Here is a 20,870-nt window from a genome sequence, read left to right on the forward strand (position 1 = left end):
TCCAGTGATCCAGATGTTATATTATATACACAGCAGCAACATCTAAAACCAGTCGCTTACATCTCCAGTCAGAGCAGATAAATAAATAAATGCACACAGCTTGTCACTGTGCACTGCAGGAAATGAGATCACGGCTGCAAAAAGTCAAATATCCAATCAAGTCAAAGGAATGGTGCTCAGAAGGACATCATATGGGGGTGATATTCGTTTTGCATTCAAATGGAAAGAGACTAACTGACTAATGTATTTATGTATTTGTGAACATGAAACACTGCATCTTTCTATGCCTTTCCACCTACAGACATGCGCTATATAAATGTTTTGGACATATACTCTCTTCTGCAGGAGGGTCATTTTCACAGAATAACGTGCACTATCTCTCGAAGTCCTTTGGGTGAGAAAGATAAAAATAGAAAAAGCAAAACACAACATATAGCCTACCAGAGATACCATAATGTAAAAAATTAAATAAAATAGTGCTGTCAAATGGATTAATCGTGATTAATCACATCTAACATAAAAGTTATTGTATATGTGTGGTGTGTATACACAGACACATTTATTTATATAATATATGGGTGTTTACACACACATATGCATATAAATAAAAGTTTTAGTGTTTATATATATAAAATATTATATATATATATATATATATATATATAACTAAAACGTTTATGTTAGATTTGACTGTACTAAAAATATTTAAATAAAATAAATTGTATACTTACATAGGCTATAATTAAATGCAGAATGTTTTACTTTTTTAATTCCGTGTCATTCAAAGGATGTACTTTTTATATATTTTTATCAATATGTACTACCGACACAGTTTCATACATATATATTCATGCAAATAAATATGTAAATAGATAAATAGAAATAATGGAAACAATGCTAGCCAAACCAAAATCTATGTCTTTCTTAGGCATTTAACCAAGTCGAGTAGCTCCTATACCCCCCCCCCCCCCTCCTCCTCCTCCTCCTCCTCCTCCTCCCCCCCCCCCCCCCTCCTCTCCACCCTCCCCTCCCCTCCTACTAAATAAAGTAGTTAGTACTGAACCGAGTTAACACAGATGGTTAACACCTTTTTACAGTCTATGGTTAACACTAACAAACAGTCTCACGAGGGACGCGCTGCCTGTAACTCATGTGACCAAATACGGAACTTGAGGGAACGTCGAAACATCTCATTTTTGTAAAAATCCTCAGTTGCTATGTTCTTTTTACCTACTATATGTATAGATATTGACTTCGCATAACAAATCGACCCTTTTCCAGTTTTAGTCTGATCTTGAACAGAGCTCAGCCCACTCATCTGTATTGCGGAAATACACCAAGTAGGCTATAGCCAGCCTACGTAACAGAACTAACAAACAGGAAACGTTTTCCTTATCGCTCACGAGTCTGTTCACAAGAAAACGAAACAAACAGTAAGACGTGTATTCCTTTCAAGTAAGTGTTTCTATCTTCTGAACGATCGTCACGTTAACGTTTTGATGTTACAACTCTCACAACTTTATTGCTATTTGTAGCTTAGTTTTTTTAGATTAGCCTACATGTATTCTCAGAAAAGTGAAGCTTGCGCTGATCCGTCAGGAATTATGCAATGCTCCGAGTCCGAATAGCGTGACATTACAATAACCACTGTTCTTATATTTACTAAAAAGCTTTTGTTGATTTGAATTTTTAAGCAGCAGTCGAGGCGATGGCTAGCGCACCCCCACTGGAGACAGGAACACTTGTGGGATACCCGCCTCCTCCATCATATGATGAGGCATTGGGATCAAACCCAATGTACCCAGAAGGGCCATATGCTCCTCCAGCTGACATGAAGGCACCTGTGCCTCCATATCCACCACAAGCCTATGGCCAGATGTATCCAACACCACCCCAACAAGGTCAACCTGTCACCACCCCTGTTGGTAATGGCCTTCACTCTTTTTTCCCCCACCATGATTTAATCTGACCACACATTTTTAAACTCAGGTTGTATACATCACTCAGAAGGTAAGAATATAATTGCCTTAAGACAGATCTATCTTGGTTGACTTCTGCTGTTGATGAACCACATAAACCGACTTGGACCAGCTAAAAACAGAAGCTGGTTGTATCTGGATTTTCCAATTAAACACTTTCATATTTAGGATTTTTTTTTTTTGCTATTAGCATCTAGTTCAGGGTATTCCAGAACACTTCCAGGTTGTGTGGTTTACCCGTGTAAGTTTACTCAGAAGCCGATAACCTCAACTTATGGTTCCAAAACCTGAGGTAACTTTTAGGGTATTTAAGTTGCCAAAGCAACTTATTTTCTTACTTGCGTATTTGCTCCAGAGCAAGTTATGTTCCAGGGTTAGTTTACTTCAGAGGTATTCAGTGAATGCGTGCCCTATTGATGAGGCTCCAGTGGGCGTGACAGATTTAGCAGATTCATGTTTTCAGGCCATTTCAAGTTTGATTTTTATTTCTAAGTGGCTTTGTTAACTTACTTTTTAATTAGTCTTCCCATTTAACGGCATCATTTTGTTCATTTAGACAGATTCATGAACACGCAGGAAAACAAGAGGCGGGATTTATCGCACAAACCAATCATATCCAACGATAACAATTCTCAATTAAATTGATATTTTTCATTATTTAAAATCTTTATTTTTTCAATAGGACAAATAGCTTTCATTAAACATTTTCCTAACAAACAGAGTTAAGACCAATAAAAACACACATACATCGGCTGCATCCGAAAGCTTAGGCAGTGACTTGTTGCCTTGATCGCTGCCCTATCCGGAACTGACTTTACAGGCAGTGCTTGCGCACGAAAGCACCTCAAGAAACTGATTTCGGACAGACTTCTGAGGCAGGGTGACAGTTTAAAGGGATACTTCACCTCTGGAAAGATGAATGTGTATTTAAAATGGGTCATTTATGTAGAAGAAATGTGAAATTATGTTTGAATTTGGAGCTTTCTAGACTGAGAAAAGCCAGAAAATGTATTTTTGGCTTATGTGGATGAAAGACAACTCCCAGAATGCACTTGCTTTCCTGCCCTAGGAGGCCACGCCTACCGGTAACAGAGCGCAGTAGTTAAACAACAAGTCTAGGCTACACTGTAAAAAATATTTTAGCAATTTAGTTATTTCAACTTATTTTTTTGTGTAGAGATAACTAGATTGTCTAGACAACAAGAAATTTTAAGTTTTCTTGTCCTCAACTTATCGAAATAAGTTAGTTAAACTAAAAAAAAAAAAACATGCAAAAAAGATAACACAAAATAATGAGTTAAGTTTTTTTACAGTGTACTAGTGAGTCTCCGTGATGAGTCTGCCCGGGATTTCGAGATCGCCCAAAATGCCCGGGATTCGGCTTTTGCGTTCTACAGTCGCCATTCATTGTGTTTACTGTGGCGAGGAGGACGAGGGCCGCGGGAGAACGGCGCGAGGCCGGTGGCGTGATAAGTGATTACTGATGAGCGACACCTGTGAGACGCACCGGTCTCGTATCTTTCACGGAGGAGCGGGAATTTTCTTAGCAATGTTAAAACGCACATCAACCGATCACTTGTTTAGCGTTCATGTAAACACTACATTCAGATTCACCAATCGGAACGAATTCAGTTAGATTGAAACAAAAGGTGTGCATGAAAACAATGAATGTTGACTGCAGAAAGCAAAAGCTGAATCCCGGACATCGACGGCCGGACATGTCCGGGAAAAAGAGGATGGTAACCCCTACTGCTCAGCTTTCTCCACAGAACAAGAGCCTGCTAGCTTAGCTTCCAAAAAAAGATGTCTGACACTATGTGTACATGTGAGTGAGATCCCACCCTCTATGGGCGGGTTGAGAACATGCGGGACAGCCCCTACTACTGACTGTAGTCTTTAGCCTCCGGCCAAAGAATCCTCCGATGACGCAAAATGACGATTTTTGTGTCATCGGAGGATTTTTTCCAGACAAAAAATACATAAATCTCTCGTCTCAGGGGGATATGAGGGTGGAAAGCACGGTAATTTGAAAATACTACAGCTTTTCTACTAATACAAAGCTTAATGCTAAATCCTGAAGTATCCCTTTAATGATCTACAACTAAACAGAGCTTTGGTGAAAACTAAGTGAATATTTAATTTCTACTACGGTAGTAATTTCTAGCTAGAAATAACATCAGAAGTGGAAAAAGTTTACACGAACTGACCACCAACTTTCAGAGTTAGCTGAACTGTCACAGAATGTAAAGCACAGTATTGTGGGAGATCATAGGGAGCAAAGGATACATCTATGCTTCCTTCAAAAATCGATCAGATGAAGGGATCTCAGGAGACAGGAAGTGAAGCTAACACTGGATTCGGCCCTACCTTGGAACGCGTCCTCTGACGGCAGCATTTTTCTGCTTTTGGACGCAGCCATGATCAATACCCGAGGCATTTTCACTTTTTCATTCTCTCACACTGTTCCCAGTACATCTATTTTTTAGTAAGCCCCTGATATTTGAACTGTTAATGTGTAAGAAAAATTTCACTTTGAATAATAATAAACATACACAGCATTTCTAAGCATTCTTCTTGTTGTCCTTTTAGTATCGGTTCAGACAGTGTACGTTCAGCCTGGTCTGATTTTCGGGGATGTTCCAGTGCAGGCACACTGTCCAGTATGCCAACAGAATGTGATAACCCGTTTGGAGCATACATCAGGAGCATTAGTCTGGCTCTCTTGTGCGGGCCTGGCCATTTTTGGGTAAGATAAAGCATTGCACGATATCCAGTTTTGGTCTTTAGCACATGGACATTCCCCTGATTGTTCTGTCTCGTGTCTCTTGTGTTGTAGATGCATCTACGGCTGCTGCCTGATTCCCTTTTGTGTAGACAACCTGAAGGATGTGACACACTACTGTCCGAGCTGCAGCAGTGTTTTAGGATCCCACAGGAGACTCTGAAGCAGTCGTGAAACACACCTACTGTGCATTTATGGAGGAAAAAAGGTTACAGTGAATCAATTCTTTAGAAAGAGGCGTTTCAGTGCCAGGGCCGCCGACACAGACATGCATTTAAACATATATACGCACACCTTAACGTACTCGTCTTTTCTTTGTAAACTGATTTAATTGAATCTTTTTTTACAATTATATTACTGTCACAATTGTAAAGAAATCTCTGTAACAGTGTATGTGATTTGTGCATAATTACAGTGCAACTAATATGCACAGTTAATCAAACTGACATGTAGAAAAATATCATGTATATAAATAAATAAATGTCTATGCTTTCTCACTTAAAGCGTCTTGTAACGTATCTTTGTTAGCTCAGTTTGCTTAGCAAATACTGTGAGAGCACAGAGCCGCACAAAGAAAACACATTAGTGAAACAAAAGATTTAGGGCAAAATCTGCTGGAGATCTTCTACTTCATAGATCCAGTTTTTCCTGTGAATCAATGCATTTTCAGAAAGATCTGCCATCTTCACAGCACGCAACACTGGCTCTGGATTGTGAGACTGGATGACACCCATAACCATGACGTATTTACCTGTGGACAAAAACAATCTATTGGTTTTCATTGGAAAGATAGTCTGAGAACACTGCAAATGCAAAAATAAAAATACCTCAATGGTGAAAAGGTCTTCTCTGTGGCGTGTTCACTGACGTAACTCAATTAATATTCACGAGTCATACAGGACATGTAAATTCGCACAAAGTAACACTAACAGTATTGTTGTGGTCCAAATGACTTACTATACACTATGCACTATGAACCCATTCGTGTAGTGTATGATTTGTATACGGTTGTTTTGTTCTTGGAGTCTATTGGCCTCGCACTGTCTCGGTCGTAGGAAGTCTGTGACATGAAGTGTCCAATGAAGTGCACTTTTTCTTTTTGGAATTTTCAGTGTGAAAACAAAACTACAAAAGGGCATAGAATAGTGTATAAGAATGCAAATTGGGAAGCTCCTTATATTTTATATTCACTTTATATATGCACAGTACCAGTCAAAAGTTTGGAAACATTACTATTTTTAAATGTTTTTGATAGAAGTCTCTTATACTCATCAAGCCTGTATTTAATTGATCAAAAATACACACAAAAAAACAGTAATATTATGAAATATTATTACAATATAATAATGATTTTCTATTTTAATATACTGAATTAAAATATAATTTATTTCTGTGATGCAAAGATGAATTTTCAGCATCATTACATAGTATCACATGATCCTTCAGAAATCATTCTAATATATTCTGATTTATTATCAACGTTGGAAACAGTTGTGCTGGCTGCAATTAATTTGTATATAGCCTGTGATACTTTGTTTCAGGATTCTTTGATGAATAAAAAGTCAAAAGTATTTTATAACAATATGCACTATCATGCAAACGTTTTGGGAGAGTCTTTTTTTTTATTTATTTTTTTATAAATAAATACTTTTATGTAGCAAGGATGTGTTTAAATTGATAAAACGTGACAGTAAAGACATGTTGTTAATTAATATTATCATTTAGTTAGACTTTTTTCTGATATTCATCTTTTCACTGGCTCAGTAGAAGTTTTTTTTAGAAGCTGTCTTACAAACATTTGAAAAGCGACTAACCAGGACTCAGGCAGGGTTTTCCTCTCGGCACGCTGTTGATGCCGCTGACGAGGAAGTTTCCGGTCTCGTCCAGAATGAGCACTGTGTTGTGATCGGGCTGCACCTCCACCACTGTCCCCTGCATCCAGACCATTGACACCTGTAACGAGCTCTGCTCACCCGCTCCCAGTCGTCTAATAACATACTCTGACCTCCCGCTGGGTGTGTGGCAGTCTTTCCCATCACGCAGCTGGCTGGATAACACTTTCACTGGAGGACTTCGAGTTTTCTCTGCACAGAAAACGCTTGCTCCCGTCATATTTTATCCTTGCTGCTGAATGCTGGTGAATACATAGCGCGCTATTTTTTTTTTTTCTCAAATGAACCGGACGTGACGACTTTATTTCAAAATAAAGGCTCAGAATATTCAGTAGAATAAGTTATCTCAAAATGTAACAAAAACATTATTACTATGTATTGATGTTACTATGTATGTAACGGAACATTGATGACGTATTATATTGCTGGGTAGATTACTGCTTCCAAATTACATAATTATTTGAGTAAGTAACTTAGTCCATTACATATTACATTTACCCCCGGTTTCACAGACAAGGCTGTTATAGGACTAGTCCCAGACAACTCGCATGTTAGAGTTGTTTTAACTGAAAGTAACTTGCACTGACATATCTTAAAATATGTCAGTGCCATTGTTTTGTCTCAAAATGCACACAGTAATGTTTTTTAAAGCACGCTTACGTCCCAATTGAACTAAAACCTAATCCTGGTTTAATCTAAGACCTGTCTGTGAAACCAGACTTTAAAGTAATATAATCTGACTACTTTTTGATTACGTTGACCTCGTTTATCAAATTGATTTGAATTGGATAATCGTGTACCATATTTAAAATTAAAAGAGAAGAAAATATACTCCATTATCAACAACATGAAGAAGCGCATTAAATTTTATGGAACTGCAGGCGGTTCGTGCAGTTTAATGAAAAGCTATTAATTAAATAATAATAATAATTACATAAAAATAATAATAATTTGAAATACTTTATGTTTACTTGCATGTCATATGTCCATTAAGTGACATCACAGAACTGTGAACTTAATTTTATTATTATTTATTATTGATCTAACCTTTTACCTTAAAATCTCAGGGAGTACTTCAAGTACAAATATTAGGTCAAAGAGGTTCAGATGACAAAACAAGTTGAGGTATCCCTGCATTGCATGTAAATATGAAATGGCGTGAATTTGTACATTTTAGTGTGTTTTAAAGACAATAGCCTTTCAAAGACTGTAATACGTAGTTAAATGACTCACTGAGTGATAATTCATATAAGAATTAATGTGTTCCAGTGATCACATACTGTGTGGATCTCAGTTTTCATTGATCAGCATGACTTGTGGCTGGGTCTGTATGTGCGATTCCACAAACCTGGAGAACCTTCTGAACTTACAGTATATAAGCAGTGGGCTTTATATGAATATTATGGCAGTAAATGATGACAAATTGACTGCTTTGTGAGAATAGCGTGATCATGCAATCAATAAAAAGGTTACTGTAGAATAGATTACTTTAGGTTTCTTTATATAATCTATACTTAACTTAATTTTTGGAACCTTCATGTAAACAGTTAATACTTAGTCAGCAATGTGTGTGTGTAATTATACGTGTGTAAGTATCTTTATTCCTAACTTCAAAATCAAGATGAGCTTAATATATATATATATATATATATATATATATATATATATTAAGCTCATCTTGATTTTAAAGTTAGGAATAAATATACTTATAGCAACCTATACATTCTGATTAATTTGGTTCTTTACAATCTTCGGTAAAAACTTGCGAAGAAAGAATAAAACCGAATAGCTGTAATTTTGTTCATCATAGAGTACCATTTATTAATTTCAGTATGATTACATTTGACATTATCATAAATAAATAGGCACCAGTCATAGAACATTACATTTTTTTGTGATGTTAAAGCAAAGAAAAGGCATTCATATAACGATTCTAAATATTTGAAGCACCTAAATACAGAAGCTTTATTGTGTAAGACAGTTGTACAAGTATTTCAATCAAAATGTTGTATATCCTTTGCTTGGACTATTGGTAAAACATTAATCTTTCCATATATGTCAATTACAATATATATAGGACAATTATGAATAGGATGAATTATAGAATAAGACAAATGACAAACCAAAAAAAATTGTGATTTTAAACAGATTAAGTAGACTAGATTGTAATAATATATTTATATATTAAGTCCACAGGAGAGTCTCATAGTTGCATTATATGGTCAAATTAATGTGTGGCTGATTTGGGGTCAGTGTATAATCTCCACTTTGATGATGGTAAAAATGAGTACAAGTATGCTGAGTGAAACTGACCATCCACTGCGTCCAATTCCTTGAAAAACAACAACAAGAAGTTATGATTTCTAATAGGCTTCAGCATTTTAAAACTTGTCGGGTTAGTTCAGTCAAAAAAAGGAAATTCTGTGTCACCCTCACCCTAATGTGATTCCAAAACAATAAGATTTATGTTCATCTTCGGAACACAAATGTAGATCTTTTAATGAAATCTGAGAGATTTCTGTCGCTCCACTGAAAGTCTAATCACCCTAAACTCTGATGCTTCAAAACGTTCATTAAGGCATCTTTATATCTTGAACAGATTTAATTTAGGCTTTTCGTTCACGTATAAACATTTCTGTCAGGAGGGACAGAAATCTCTCAGATTTCATAAAAATATCTTAGTGTTTGGAACGACATGAGGGTGAGTAAATGATGGCAGGGTTCAAGATGATTTTTTGACACCTCACCTGGAGCGCCTGCAGTGATTTTGATAGTGGTAGCTTTGACAGTCGGGACAGCAGTTGTTGTGTCTGCTTTTCCTCCACTCAGACCGAGAAGCAGTTTGTCCAGCTCCGACTGGGACTGCAGTGAGATCCAGGACCGCACGACCGTGTCATTTTCAAATGTTTTCAGATCCTGCAAATTGTTACCAAGAAGACCCACGATGTCCGACACACTGAGGCTCTGTAACATAAAACAAGTGGACGTTGTGATGAGGTGTATACATGAGTGATGAAAACAGAGGAAGAAATGACCAAACACAAAATGCTTTTCTTTGCTCACCGAGATCACGTTTGCATCCAGATTTCTGAAAGTGGACAGGCTCATGCTGATATTATATGTTGTCAGATTCTTAATGTAACCTAGATCTGCACCACCTACAAAAAAACAACAATAAAAGCTTAAAGTGAACTAATTGTTTGTCAATGTGTGTGCACACCAGAGCTGGTATTTTAAAAGTGGCATGACGATACGTCAAGGTGGGATTCGGTGGGATTAAATTGACAATTAAGGGGCTCCCTTACCAAGATAGGGTTCAATCAACTGGAAAACTAACAGAATGTCATTCTGAACTCTCTTTGTAGCTGTTATGGGAAATGCTTTGTTAGCAATGGTGAAGAGGGCGTTCTTGTTGCCAGATGAACATTTAGACACAGCCAAAGCATCGGCCTGCCTGTTATTGAGGATAATACAGATACATCTTGTGATTAATGCAATACAGATATATATGTATTGTCAGGAAATATATATATTCACTCACAATACCATTCAAAAGTTTGGGGTTCTGCAAGGATGCATTAAAGGGGTCATATAATGGTACATGCACTTTTACAAGTTGATTGTACTGAAATGTGTGTTGGCAGTGCCTGTACACAAACATCATAAAATGATAAAAATCCATCCAGTGGTTTTGTTTTAATCTCCTTATATGTTTTCCCCTGCCTCAAATCAAGCCGTTCGTTTTTGTGACGTCAATAAAACGGACGCCCCTCCCACGACTGTTGATTGACGGGAGCGTTTCAACACAGACCCGCCCTCGCACATGAGGTAGCTGTCAATCATAGTCTGCGCGGCGCGGCGCGGACCGGACCGGCGCGGTCATTGTTGATATGCTGGAGCACTGTCTATGAGCAGAATGGCGTCTAAGCGATTGTGGTGTTCTGTTCTTGGGTGTAATAACGAACACAGCAGTCATTTTTAATGTTCCTGAATCCGAACCGCTGAAGACGCAGTGGCTGAGTTTGTTTTCGAAGGGAATATTCCACACGAGCAACGTCAATGCTTTCATGTTTGCGCGAATCATTTCACACACCAGACTGCTTTATAAACGAGGGTCAGTATAAAGCTGGATTTGCTAAGAAGCTTTGCTAAAAAGGATCGGTACCAGCTATTCGTGTTCCTGCTGAACCTCCAGAAGAACGGAAGTGAGTGAAACGTTTTATTAAACTTTATATTAATATATTAATCTTTGCAAATCGCTAGCTGCACGCTTCACAATGAATGCGTCTAAGGTTTACACTCAGGGTACATTACGGCATGTTTTCTATGTACGACGTTCTCAATATAATTCATAATCCCACGTTTATACTGAACAACGCGTTATGGTTATTGTGTTATTGTGTTACAAACGGTGTACACAGAACAGAGGGGCGGAGTGAGCGCAGCTCATGATCATTTAAAGTCATATACACTGAAACGGCGTGCTGAAAACAGAGCTGTTTTTGACCAGGTAAAATAACTGTTTTCTTACAATACTAATGAGAATTTTTAATTAAAGTATATTACAAACTTTTAATTTAGACCCTAAATAATCATATTAGCTTGTACAAAAATGGCATTATATGACCCCTTTAAATTCATCAAAAGTGACAGTAAAGACATTTTTAATGTTATAATAGATGTCTATTGTGAAGAAATGCCTTTTTTTTCCAATCTGTATTCACCAAACAATCCTGAAAAATGTAACATGGTTTCCACAAAAATATTAATCAGCTGTTATCAACAGTTTTCTACATTGATGATAATAATAAATGTGTCTTGAGCAGCAAATCAATATATAAGAGAATGATTTCTGAAGGATCATGTGACACTGAAGACTGGAGTAGTGATGCTGAAAATTCAGCTTTGCATCACAGGAATAAATTACATTTAAAAATTTTAAAACAGTTATTTTGAAATAATATTTCACAATATTGCTGTCATATTGCTATATTTTGATAAAATAATTACCATGATGAGCATAAGAGACTTCTTTTAAAAACATGAAGAAATCGAACAGACGTTACAGACCCCAAACTTTAAAAATAAATAGCATGTGTGTGTGTGTGTGTATATAAAGCACCAATAATAAACCTTTAAGAGTACTACATCAGGTTTAAGTCTTTACCGTATGCTTTCAGGCAATATTGTTGACAATGTGCTGGCATTCAGAGAGCAGAGATTTGGTCCTTTCACTACATTCAGCTCAGTGGAAGTCAGATTATTGTTAGCGCTTAGATATTTGGTAATGATTTGTTTGCTCTGAAAGATAAATGAATATTTGATCACAAAACCAAATAGTTGGCATCTGTAAAAGAGGTAAGATTCATCAGAAAACTCGTGTCAAAATTTGCACCTGTGCAGAGGACCATTCGCCATCGTTGGCATTCATAAGGGCAGCCAGTGTGTCAACTTTAGTGATGTTCCATTTGCTTATTTCATCCAATGTTGCGTTCCTGGACACTAACTTCAGCACCTGGACCTGATCCTCTGAAAGGCCATTTGACGATATCTGATGGACAAGAGCAACACATCTACATTAAAACTGTCCTGGATATCCTGGATGATTTGATCAGATCTTAATATATGACATATTACCTCATTGAGTTTGTCCAGAATGATTCTCTGGAAGGCGCTAATCTCAATCTTTTCACACAGGCTAGCGAGGTTGTCCCTCACTACAGTAGCATCCAGACAGTTTCTGAACTGCGACTCATCATATCCAAAGGGGAAGGCGTCATCGCTGATGATAGTACTAGAGATGTTGCCCTTGGTACAGGCAACCGCTTGAAACACAAGTGAACAAATGATTTAGGAAATGCTGTGGTTAAATGTTACTCTATTATGGAAGCTTGTTTCCACCACGGATTAAAAAATAAAAAAGTTAATTGTGCCATTTTATGTCACTATTTTGACTTTTTTTTCCCGCAATTGTGAGTTTATATCTTACAATGTCAGAACAGTGAGATACAAACTCGCAATTGCAAGAAAAAAGTCATAATTGTTGTGAGATAAAAAGTCACAATTACCTTTTTATTTTTTATTCCTTCAGGGAAACAAGCTTCCATACTCTATCCACCACCTTATTTTAAACATAAGAGTGGGCGCCATTTGTAAATTAAACTTGAATCAAATGCAAACTGGTGTTTGTTATAATTTTATTTTAACTTATTATTGCAATCATAAACTGGTTTCAATCACAAATCATGTAACCAATTACAATAGTGTGTAGCGCAAATAGTTTTACTGTTTACTGCACTTTGTTATTCTTCTAGTTATTTACCTACAGCATCTTATAAATCTGAAATATTGCACATTTACAGGAAATAGATTACTTTCACATTGAAAAACAAGGAGGATATGGACTTGTGTTTATCGAGCAATATCACACTCGCAATTGTCCTGAAGTGCTGAATATCATTTCCATCAGATTCAGTATTCAGGACAACATTATTTAATTGTAAAAAAAATCTGAGATAAAGATGGCATACCCGCTCTCTTGGCTCTTACAGGTAGAATGATTGCTTGAAACAGCCTTTTCATTTGAGGTTTTGGTGTGTTTCGTACACGCACGAATTTAAAGAAGGTTTTGAAGAACTTGCTCAAATCATTCTGTTTAAAACAAGAGGGACATTTAAAATATTACAGGTTTAGTCAGTGTTTACTGAAATCTGGTGTAGTTTACTTTGAAACTGTTTTCACTCAGAAATTGCTAGTAAAATTCACCAATAATTCACCAAGGTAACATTGAATTAAATGTAAACTTTTGACTAAACTGTGTATTTTCTGTGTTTTATTTAACAAATGTAATTTTACAGTGAAGCTCAACTGTGTATGATTTTCATATGTAATGTACCTGTGCGAATGATCCCCAAAATCCTTGGGAGAAGTACAAGGGCAGAATTCCCAGATCACTAAGCGTTTTCTGATTCCAACTGGTTGAATTTCTAAATAATACAATCATAATCAGACAACCAGACAATCATAACCAGTGCACTTTTTTACTAATTAATAGAATCAGGACTGAAAAAATATATTCTCTGCATAATGATGATAAGTTGACAACAAATCCTTTAATATCAAGATAACTTGCCCATATTTTGAGGTTCCCTTATTAAGAACAGCTTCCATTGCTGATATTTGCAGATTTGAGAGATCATTGCAGTTCTTCAAGTTCTCAAGGATTTCTGGGTCTGAATTTGTAATGAATTCAGGGTTCGCAGCACAAACCAAGTTGCCCAGCACTGCCAAATCCTGTTTCTGGATGCTTTTTCCTGTAATGCCCTGAATTGAATAATATATAGAATATTATATATTAAATAATATGTACAATAAAAATATTAAATCATAATATCTACACAATCGGCCATTGTCGGGCCGTCGTTGAGCTAATTTTTTGGAATTCGGAACAGCGCTGGTGGCTTTTCGGCTGATTGAGCATTTTGAATTTGACTACTGCCATCTGCTGGTATGGAGAGTTGTTTACTCTCAACATGCTAGTCGAGTGTGTTCAAGCACAACATTTTGGCCTAGATGCAGGCGACACCAGTCAGGTTTCGTCATTGCTAGTTCTCTGATGTCAGTTTGGTGTGTCTGGGCCTTAAATAATCAATATCATGATATGGATGATACTTACAAAGCAATCTAAAGCATTTCTCCACAAGATGTCCCTTCTTCCACTCAGTGTGCTTGAAAAGATTGAGAGATCTGCTGCTCCGACCTCAGCAAAATATGCCTTGCAGAAGCTTTTGTTGATTGTTTCATAACTGAGGAGGACAACAGACAACTTTAACAGAATACTTAATTGAAAGATTTCTGAGCATTAATAAAATGACAGATAGACCTTACTTGTAGTACAGCAACATATCAGGAGGGTAGTTGGTAAAATCCACAATCGATTCATCTCTAATACGGTTGTACATGCAAGTAAGCTAGGAAAACAATTAGCAACAAATCATGTCAATTTGTTCACGTTTTGACATTAAGCTCAAGTGAACACATTTTTGAATAGCGTTTTTGTCAGCTCTCACCTGAGTCTCGCTCAGTACCACCTTAGGTCTGTTTGCTCTCCGTCGACAGGCGTTGATCAGGCCTCTGGTTTTACCTTGGGAGTATTTCTGTATACGGGAGCATGTAAATCCTTGCAAAACGTCCACTGACAGGCTGTAGAAAACAGTCATGCATTAGCCATCGTTACTTTCAATGCATACTCATAATGTATTTTTGCATAAAGCAGTTCAAAGATCCTTACTCATCAGGTTTTTCAAAAGCATCCACAACAGTATCAAAGAACAGAACTGCCTATAAATAAAAATATGCCATTAGCAGAAAAATAATCTACATGTAAAAACTATATAATGGATGTTTTTATTTTTGTAAGTTAGAGTACCTGTTCAGGTTTCCATTTTTTATTGTTAAACTTTCTCACAACTGTTGCATCTAAAGTGGAGGGAATATTCACAAAGTTTCTTGGAATCTGAACAGCCATGTCATCGGGAATGTTTGCCATTAGTTCAGCTGGCGTCGAATTCACTTGGAGTATCTAGAGATAGAAAAGACGTAAAAGTCCCAACTTTATATGGTTTGCACTCGAAATGTCTCTAAATACGCATGAACGTTGTTAACATACCTTGGTCACAAAGGTATTCTGAACAATATATGGGGCACTCAGTATGTTTTTTACAAATTCAATGTTTTTAGATGTTTTAAGAATTTCTTCCGGCGGAATTGATGTCAGTTCTGTTGAAGGGATCCCGCCAATCAGGGATCCAATATTCAGCAAGCTGCTGGAACTGTTGAACTGCAGAAAGTACAAAAAGTCATTTCTTTTGTTGGATTTTGAGGTTCTGCTGAAGAGGTAATTTCAACAACTTTTAAGGGAAGTTTCTTCCATTGGAGACTTAAATATTACCTTGAATGATCCACTGAGAAGCACTTTTATGATTGCCTGGGCTTGTCCAAAGCTCCATCCAGACACATTGCTCAGTGTTGAGAGCCCACTGAGAAGAACCGATGGAGGTGCTGAGTTCAATTGTACAGTTGTTAAGCCAACGACTTCATTTCCCAAGTTGCTAATAGCACTAGCATCTATGGTTTTAATGTTTCCCGCAAGGGCTGTAGATATCTGGAGAAGTGTATAAGGAATATCAGCCAGTTACAACACAGTTACATGAAGAAATGACTTGACTTTAGGTTTTAATGGAATACTTACTGCAGGATCCACATTGGAGCAAGACGACTTAAAGTTTAAAAGAATAGTATTAGTTTGACTCTCGTTTAGTGCTGTAAAGGTTGATACTGGGGCATCGCACTGCAAAACTGAAGGCAAGCTAGAGCATAGAGAACATAGTTAATGCTTTGACAACTGAACTCGGAGAAAGCTCTGAGATTTTGATCTGGTCTCAGTTCAAACTTACTCAAACAAACTAAAGCTGGGGTTTTGCAGAAAGACGAGTTCAGTGTAGCGGCTGAGCACATTCTTTGGAAGTGTCTTTTGATTGAACAGTTTTAAGTTTTCAGGGTTCACAGTGAAGGTTTTTATCTGCAAACAACAAAATGGGACAGGAATGAGCAATATGTATTAATTCGCTTTCACCAGTATAATGTCACACAAAACATGGTCTGATGATAAATCAAGTATTGATGGTCTATCAATGTGAACAAGTGGGTATAGTTCATACCGTCCTCTCAGAACCGAAAGAGTAGAGATCGTCCAGACTCAGAAAAGTTATAAATATACCAATGTGGTTTACAAACCACGCCGTTGAGTTTAGTGTTGCGTCAGATGGTTTGTAGCATTTTGGATCAGTGTCTGAAATGTAATAAATATAAGAAAATTAACATTTTGGCATTTTTTTTAAATTATATACATATTGTTAAATATTATTACAACTGAAAATGTTATTAAAGCCTAATTCACCTGCTTTCAGATAGGTCTTAATGGTGGTGTACACATCTGTACTGGAAATCTGAGAACCATTAAAGGTGAAATTGTTGCCTAAAACATTGACCCTAGAAGAACAGAGAAAGCACTTTAAAAGTTACAAAAGACTTTGCATTTAAACTTCCGAGCAAACAGATTTGACTGTAGGCATTTGCACTAACATTTTCCTGTATGACAGGCAAGATGCATTCAGTGTGTCTTTTGACCCCAGTATATCTTTGTTCAGGAACTTCAAGTAGAGCCTCAATCTACGGTTAAACCACAAATCAATCTCCGTCTGATTGTCACTTGTCAGTGCCAGAGGCCAGACACAGGGAAGAATGGCGCTTTTAAGATTATCTGGAACATCTTCCTGCAAAAACAATAAAGAAAGCAATTACAACGATGAACTGAAATATTTTTATATGTAAGTGTCCCTACATAAAATGTGTTTTGTACATTGTCTTGTGTGCAAATAAAGCAAAACTCACGGTGTCCAAGAACTCAGGGGTTCTGACAAAGTTGTTAAAGATGACACAGATTTGTGAATCATTGTTCATCACTTCCAGCTGTCTGAGGTAGGTTCCCAGCTCAGAAGGAGATACAGAGTTTACGAGCTGAAATACATGAATAACACACCAGTTACAGTTACATCATCTACATTGAGCAGCAGAACTGTAGAGTTGATATGGAGCGTACCTCAGATTTCCGAGGTTGTGGTATCAGAGAGAGGAATGTGGTCAGATTTGGAAGCGGCCCAAAGCCGAACAGGCTTTCGTTTAGGAACGTGATAAAGCTGTTGTTTCTGTAGCACCTCAGAGGCTGTGGCCCTGCAAGGAAAAAAGAAAAAAAAAACATAAAATGTTGTATCTTATCCAATGTTAAGTGAATAAAACAAGATACTGATCAAATAAATAATTTCTAAATATAAATTTATTAAAGTATAACATTTATTATATTTATAAAAAATTACTAAGTTGATTATTTTTTGGTTTATTTTTTGAGTTGTATCATCACACAGGGATGAAGGAATTTATTTCAATGAATTCTTTTATGTGATGTTTAATGAAGAAATACCTCTGAAGGACTGAAGAATGCTGTTGTAGATCGCATTTTTGGTATTTGTGGGTATTGAAGATTCTAAGTTTAACAGCCTCAGTCTGTAAATTGAAAATAAACAGTGTATAATGTCTTCTCTCAACATGTTCCAATGTATACTCACATAAATGCAATGTACAGATCCAAAAATGTCGTTTAAGTCCTTTGTTCTTACGCGGATTGAGTGATATTGCAGTCTCTTGTGCTGAGGATGGTAAAAAACGGAGACACAACGCTTTCTGAAAGGTTGGCTAACAGAGGTTTTAGTCTATTCTGGAACCAGACTAGAACTTCCTGATTAGTGACATTTAGATTAGACAGGTTGGCTCTGTCAAATATCTGTTTTATCAGTGCTGCATTTACATCTTGCGTGAGTCGGACGTCCTGGACAGGAGACAATAATATCATTGCACCATTAGCATAGTTACTCTATATATATATTTTTTTTTAAAGTTTTATTAGCATGAACATTGTTTTCACACCTTCACTTTCTGGGAAAGGTCGTCAAAGAAAGCAGAGAGCTGGCAATCCTTAACAAGCTCCATGACATTGATGACACTTGGAGGATCTTTAAGCGCACCAGGTGTGACTGAAAACTCAACTAGTTGTCTTAGACTCAAAAGAGGTAGAACATCCACCTAAATTGACAAACAAATTGACTGTCACAATGATTGTTGTTTTTTTACCATAAGATATTTTGCATAAATTGCAACATTTAACACTCACCGCTGTGAAGTTTCTGTTCAGTTCCCCAAGGTCCGTTAGGGGAGCTGACTGAACGAACGGCCCAAAGTTTCTGTTGATCCACTGCGTACTGTTGGTGGAATTTCTAAGGCACCTGGGATCTGAAAGAGCCACAAGACCATTTTTTATTGTGATTCATTTTATTAGTTTAATGTGAAACCAAAATTTGTAAGTTGTCTGGTGTGAGTGGTGATATTTGGCATCGGCACTTGATCTTTTAAATGGGGCATGACACATTAATTGCACAAATTATTTCATATTGTGAACGTTTGCATACTTTTATGCTGAATTAAAAGAGGGTTAAAATATTCCAAACCAACCATCAGTGTCATTGCGCGAGAGGAAAGCTTTCACGAACTCTTTGTAGATCAGATCCTGTCTTTGAGTGGCATTAGGTTGCGGTGGAAAGCAAACGTCTTGTCCATCTCGTAGAGGAGCATTCACAAAAGCCTCAGTGCTGAAAGATAACAATCACCGTATTTCATTTTTTATCTTAGTGTCTGAAAATTACATTGTCACTTTATACAATGTAACTATGACCAACTTACATTGTGCGGTAACTTTCACAGGTGAGGTTTTTGTTGCTGAGACAGGACAGGACTCTTTGAGATACTGATGGTAAGAAGGGCTTTAGTCGCCCCTGAAACCATGAGCGAATGAAGACAGGATCTCTCAGTCTCTGAGGACTAAAGCGATCGACCCGGACTTCAACAAGCACATCCAGAACATCAGACAAAGACACATTGCTGGGACTCGGAGTCTGGAAAATAAACATATTTTATAAATTACATTAAAAGCAAGGGTTTGCATGACTTGGTTTTATCTTGTTTAAAATTAATTCAGACTTTTATTTGTCGTTTTTTTGGCAACTTTATTTTAATATTTTATATTCACACTGCATTTCAGAAGTCCTGGGGTCAGTAAAATTTTCTTAATTTTTTTTTACTTTTATTCAGCAAAGACAAAAGTGGAAGTAAATACATTATGATTTTACAAAATATTTCTGTCAAATGAATGCTAATTAATCACGGTTTCCACAAAAAAAATTAAGCAGCACATCTGTTTTCAACATTTATAATAAGAAGAAATATCTCTTAAGCATAAAATCAGCATATTAGAATGATTTCTGAAGGATCATGTGACACTGAAGACGAGTAATAGTGATGAGAATAATGGTGAGCAGAAAATACTTCTTTCCAAAACATTATAAAAACTTCCTGGCCTCAAGAATTTGTCCAGTAGTGTGATATAAAAAAAATAGGCTTCTTACCATGTTGGAAAATTTTAGCAGTGCATCATCAAGGTTTGTGCTGGTTTTGGTGAAGAAAAGCTTCCAGGTCTCTTTTCCCACATTGCTGGGCTGTTTGCAAGCCAACACGTCGGCCACTTGTTGAGAGTTCAACTGTGACAACTGATGACACAAATAAGCTTTTATTAAAACTAAATCAATGACTAAAAAACCTAAGTGTTTTTCTTTTGTGTAATATTACCGTTGGTAGACAGGCAAACTGCAACACAGTGAAGTTGCAAAGATTCAGTGGGCCTGTTGCATTTGGAGCCGCTACTTTCAAGAACTGATCCAAAGCAGAGCTGCAAACCAGAAGAACATGCAACATGTATTACAGACCATTGTGTCCTCAGTGCTTTAACTCATTTGAGTGCAGACAGGAAAGCTCACCTGTTGACACTTGCACAGAGGGAAGACTCTGGAAAAGGACAAGACAACAAAGACTTTAAGTTTTAGAAACATCACTGACATCTCAAATCAAGTAGGATATAATCAGTCCCTTACCATTTACAGGAGTTGTTGTGCACTGCAAGAGTGAGAACAAATGTTGCATTACAATTGTTTTTTCATTGAAACGTAAAAACAGACACAATCTACTGAACATGAAATGTATCTTTTTGTTCATCATTACTTACTTGACTCGCTCTCTCAATGCACTCTGGAGGGAAATAAAACACAATTCACACTTTAATGCAGGCAGAATTTTGCACTCAGTTATTTTGATGTGATCAACGTATTGAGGAGCAAGTGTTATTGTTCGATTCTGCCTCACCATCGGGAGGAATCATCATCACTGAGTCTCTGATCGTCAGCAGGGCTTCAGACTGGTTAGAAGGGACTGATGATAATGTTTGATCCATCTGGTCAAAGCTGATTCACAGAGAAAAGACAAAAAAAACATGATCTTATTCAATACTAATACATCCAGATCACTATTTGTTTTGGTTTTTAAAAGCCACTTACAAGATTTTGTAGTTTTCACAACGGAAGTTTGTCTGCAAAAGAGAAAACATTACATTGTTGGACAGGAACAAAATGGATAATAAAGTCGATACATAAACAAACAACAACATCAATAATAGTAATAATAATTTTGTTTTAAATATTTTAAACAATATTATTAAAA

General features: G+C 36.8%; 4 protein-coding genes across 4 annotated transcripts in view; 1 reads left to right on the plus strand and 3 right to left on the minus strand.

Annotated features, from left to right (window-relative positions):
• axin1 (axin 1) overlaps window positions 1-16,498 on the minus strand; it is a 136,554-nt gene extending 120,056 nt beyond the window's left edge. The window contains exons 1-17 of the mRNA XM_056235637.1: window positions 16,373-16,498; window positions 16,109-16,233; window positions 15,904-16,021; window positions 15,604-15,816; window positions 15,322-15,492; window positions 15,082-15,234; window positions 14,944-14,993; window positions 14,723-14,855; window positions 14,541-14,623; window positions 14,329-14,458; window positions 13,777-13,976; window positions 13,549-13,630; window positions 13,184-13,304; window positions 12,291-12,478; window positions 12,049-12,204; window positions 11,821-11,954; window positions 10,017-10,107 (exon numbers count right to left, since the gene is read on the minus strand). Of these exons, the coding sequence (XP_056091612.1) occupies window positions 10,017-10,107; window positions 11,821-11,954; window positions 12,049-12,204; window positions 12,291-12,478; window positions 13,184-13,304; window positions 13,549-13,630; window positions 13,777-13,976; window positions 14,329-14,458; window positions 14,541-14,623; window positions 14,723-14,855; window positions 14,944-14,993; window positions 15,082-15,201 (1,488 nt within the window). The 5' untranslated portion in view covers window positions 15,202-15,234; window positions 15,322-15,492; window positions 15,604-15,816; ... (1 more) ...; window positions 16,109-16,233; window positions 16,373-16,498. The remainder of the gene's footprint in view (window positions 1-10,016; window positions 10,108-11,820; window positions 11,955-12,048; window positions 12,205-12,290; window positions 12,479-13,183; window positions 13,305-13,548; window positions 13,631-13,776; window positions 13,977-14,328; window positions 14,459-14,540; window positions 14,624-14,722; window positions 14,856-14,943; window positions 14,994-15,081; window positions 15,235-15,321; window positions 15,493-15,603; window positions 15,817-15,903; window positions 16,022-16,108; window positions 16,234-16,372) is intronic.
• On the plus strand, window positions 1,659-4,957 carry litaf (lipopolysaccharide-induced TNF factor). Its single transcript, XM_056235640.1, has 3 exons — window positions 1,659-1,925; window positions 4,569-4,725; window positions 4,816-4,957. The coding sequence occupies exons 1-3, from the start codon at window positions 1,709-1,711 to the stop codon at window positions 4,922-4,924; spliced, it is 483 nt and encodes a 160-aa protein (XP_056091615.1). The 5' UTR covers window positions 1,659-1,708; the 3' UTR covers window positions 4,925-4,957.
• Window positions 5,229-6,874, minus strand: rmi2 (RecQ mediated genome instability 2). Its single transcript, XM_056235643.1, has 2 exons — window positions 6,576-6,874; window positions 5,229-5,512 (listed from the first exon to the last, which is right to left on the minus strand). The coding sequence occupies exons 1-2, from the start codon at window positions 6,871-6,873 to the stop codon at window positions 5,361-5,363; spliced, it is 450 nt and encodes a 149-aa protein (XP_056091618.1). The 5' UTR covers window position 6,874; the 3' UTR covers window positions 5,229-5,360.
• mslna (mesothelin a) lies at window positions 16,105-20,746 on the minus strand. The gene is made up of 19 exons (XM_056235630.1): window positions 20,708-20,746; window positions 20,517-20,614; window positions 20,380-20,402; window positions 20,249-20,270; window positions 20,135-20,162; window positions 19,947-20,046; window positions 19,727-19,867; window positions 19,005-19,216; window positions 18,777-18,913; window positions 18,439-18,557; window positions 18,195-18,350; window positions 17,888-18,096; window positions 17,692-17,774; window positions 17,314-17,444; window positions 17,106-17,231; window positions 16,797-16,987; window positions 16,612-16,703; window positions 16,373-16,503; window positions 16,105-16,233 (listed from the first exon to the last, which is right to left on the minus strand). The coding sequence occupies exons 2-19, from the start codon at window positions 20,602-20,604 to the stop codon at window positions 16,105-16,107; spliced, it is 2,118 nt and encodes a 705-aa protein (XP_056091605.1). The 5' UTR covers window positions 20,605-20,614; window positions 20,708-20,746.
• Between the last annotated feature and the right edge of the window lie 124 nt (window positions 20,747-20,870).

Source organism: Rhinichthys klamathensis, unplaced genomic scaffold (assembly GCF_029890125.1).
Source record: "Rhinichthys klamathensis goyatoka isolate OS25496 unplaced genomic scaffold, OSU_Roscu_1.1 h1tg000425l_1, whole genome shotgun sequence".
NCBI classification, from domain to species: domain Eukaryota; kingdom Metazoa; phylum Chordata; class Actinopteri; order Cypriniformes; family Leuciscidae; genus Rhinichthys; species Rhinichthys klamathensis.

Excerpts from the sequence above, each read along its gene's own strand:
- litaf (XM_056235640.1), top strand. The coding sequence starts at position 1,709 with ATGGCTAGCGCACCCCCACTGGAGACAGGAACACTTGTGGGATACCCG. Across the intron at positions 1,926-4,568 it reads ACCTGTCACCACCCCTGTTG|TATCGGTTCAGACAGTGTAC; the intron begins GTAATGGCCTTC and ends TTGTCCTTTTAG. Across the intron at positions 4,726-4,815 it reads GCGGGCCTGGCCATTTTTGG|ATGCATCTACGGCTGCTGCC; the intron begins GTAAGATAAAGC and ends CTTGTGTTGTAG.
- rmi2 (XM_056235643.1), bottom strand. The coding sequence starts at position 6,873 with ATGACGGGAGCAAGCGTTTTCTGTGCAGAGAAAACTCGAAGTCCTCCA. Across the intron at positions 5,513-6,575 it reads AAAACCCTGCCTGAGTCCTG|GTAAATACGTCATGGTTATG; the intron begins GTTAGTCGCTTT and ends TTTTGTCCACAG.
- mslna (XM_056235630.1), bottom strand. The coding sequence starts at position 20,604 with ATGGATCAAACATTATCATCAGTCCCTTCTAACCAGTCTGAAGCCCTG. Across the intron at positions 17,232-17,313 it reads CACAACCTCGGAAATCTGAG|CTCGTAAACTCTGTATCTCC; the intron begins GTACGCTCCATA and ends CATGTATTTCAG. Across the intron at positions 16,504-16,611 it reads TAAGACCTATCTGAAAGCAG|ACACTGATCCAAAATGCTAC; the intron begins GTGAATTAGGCT and ends ATTACATTTCAG.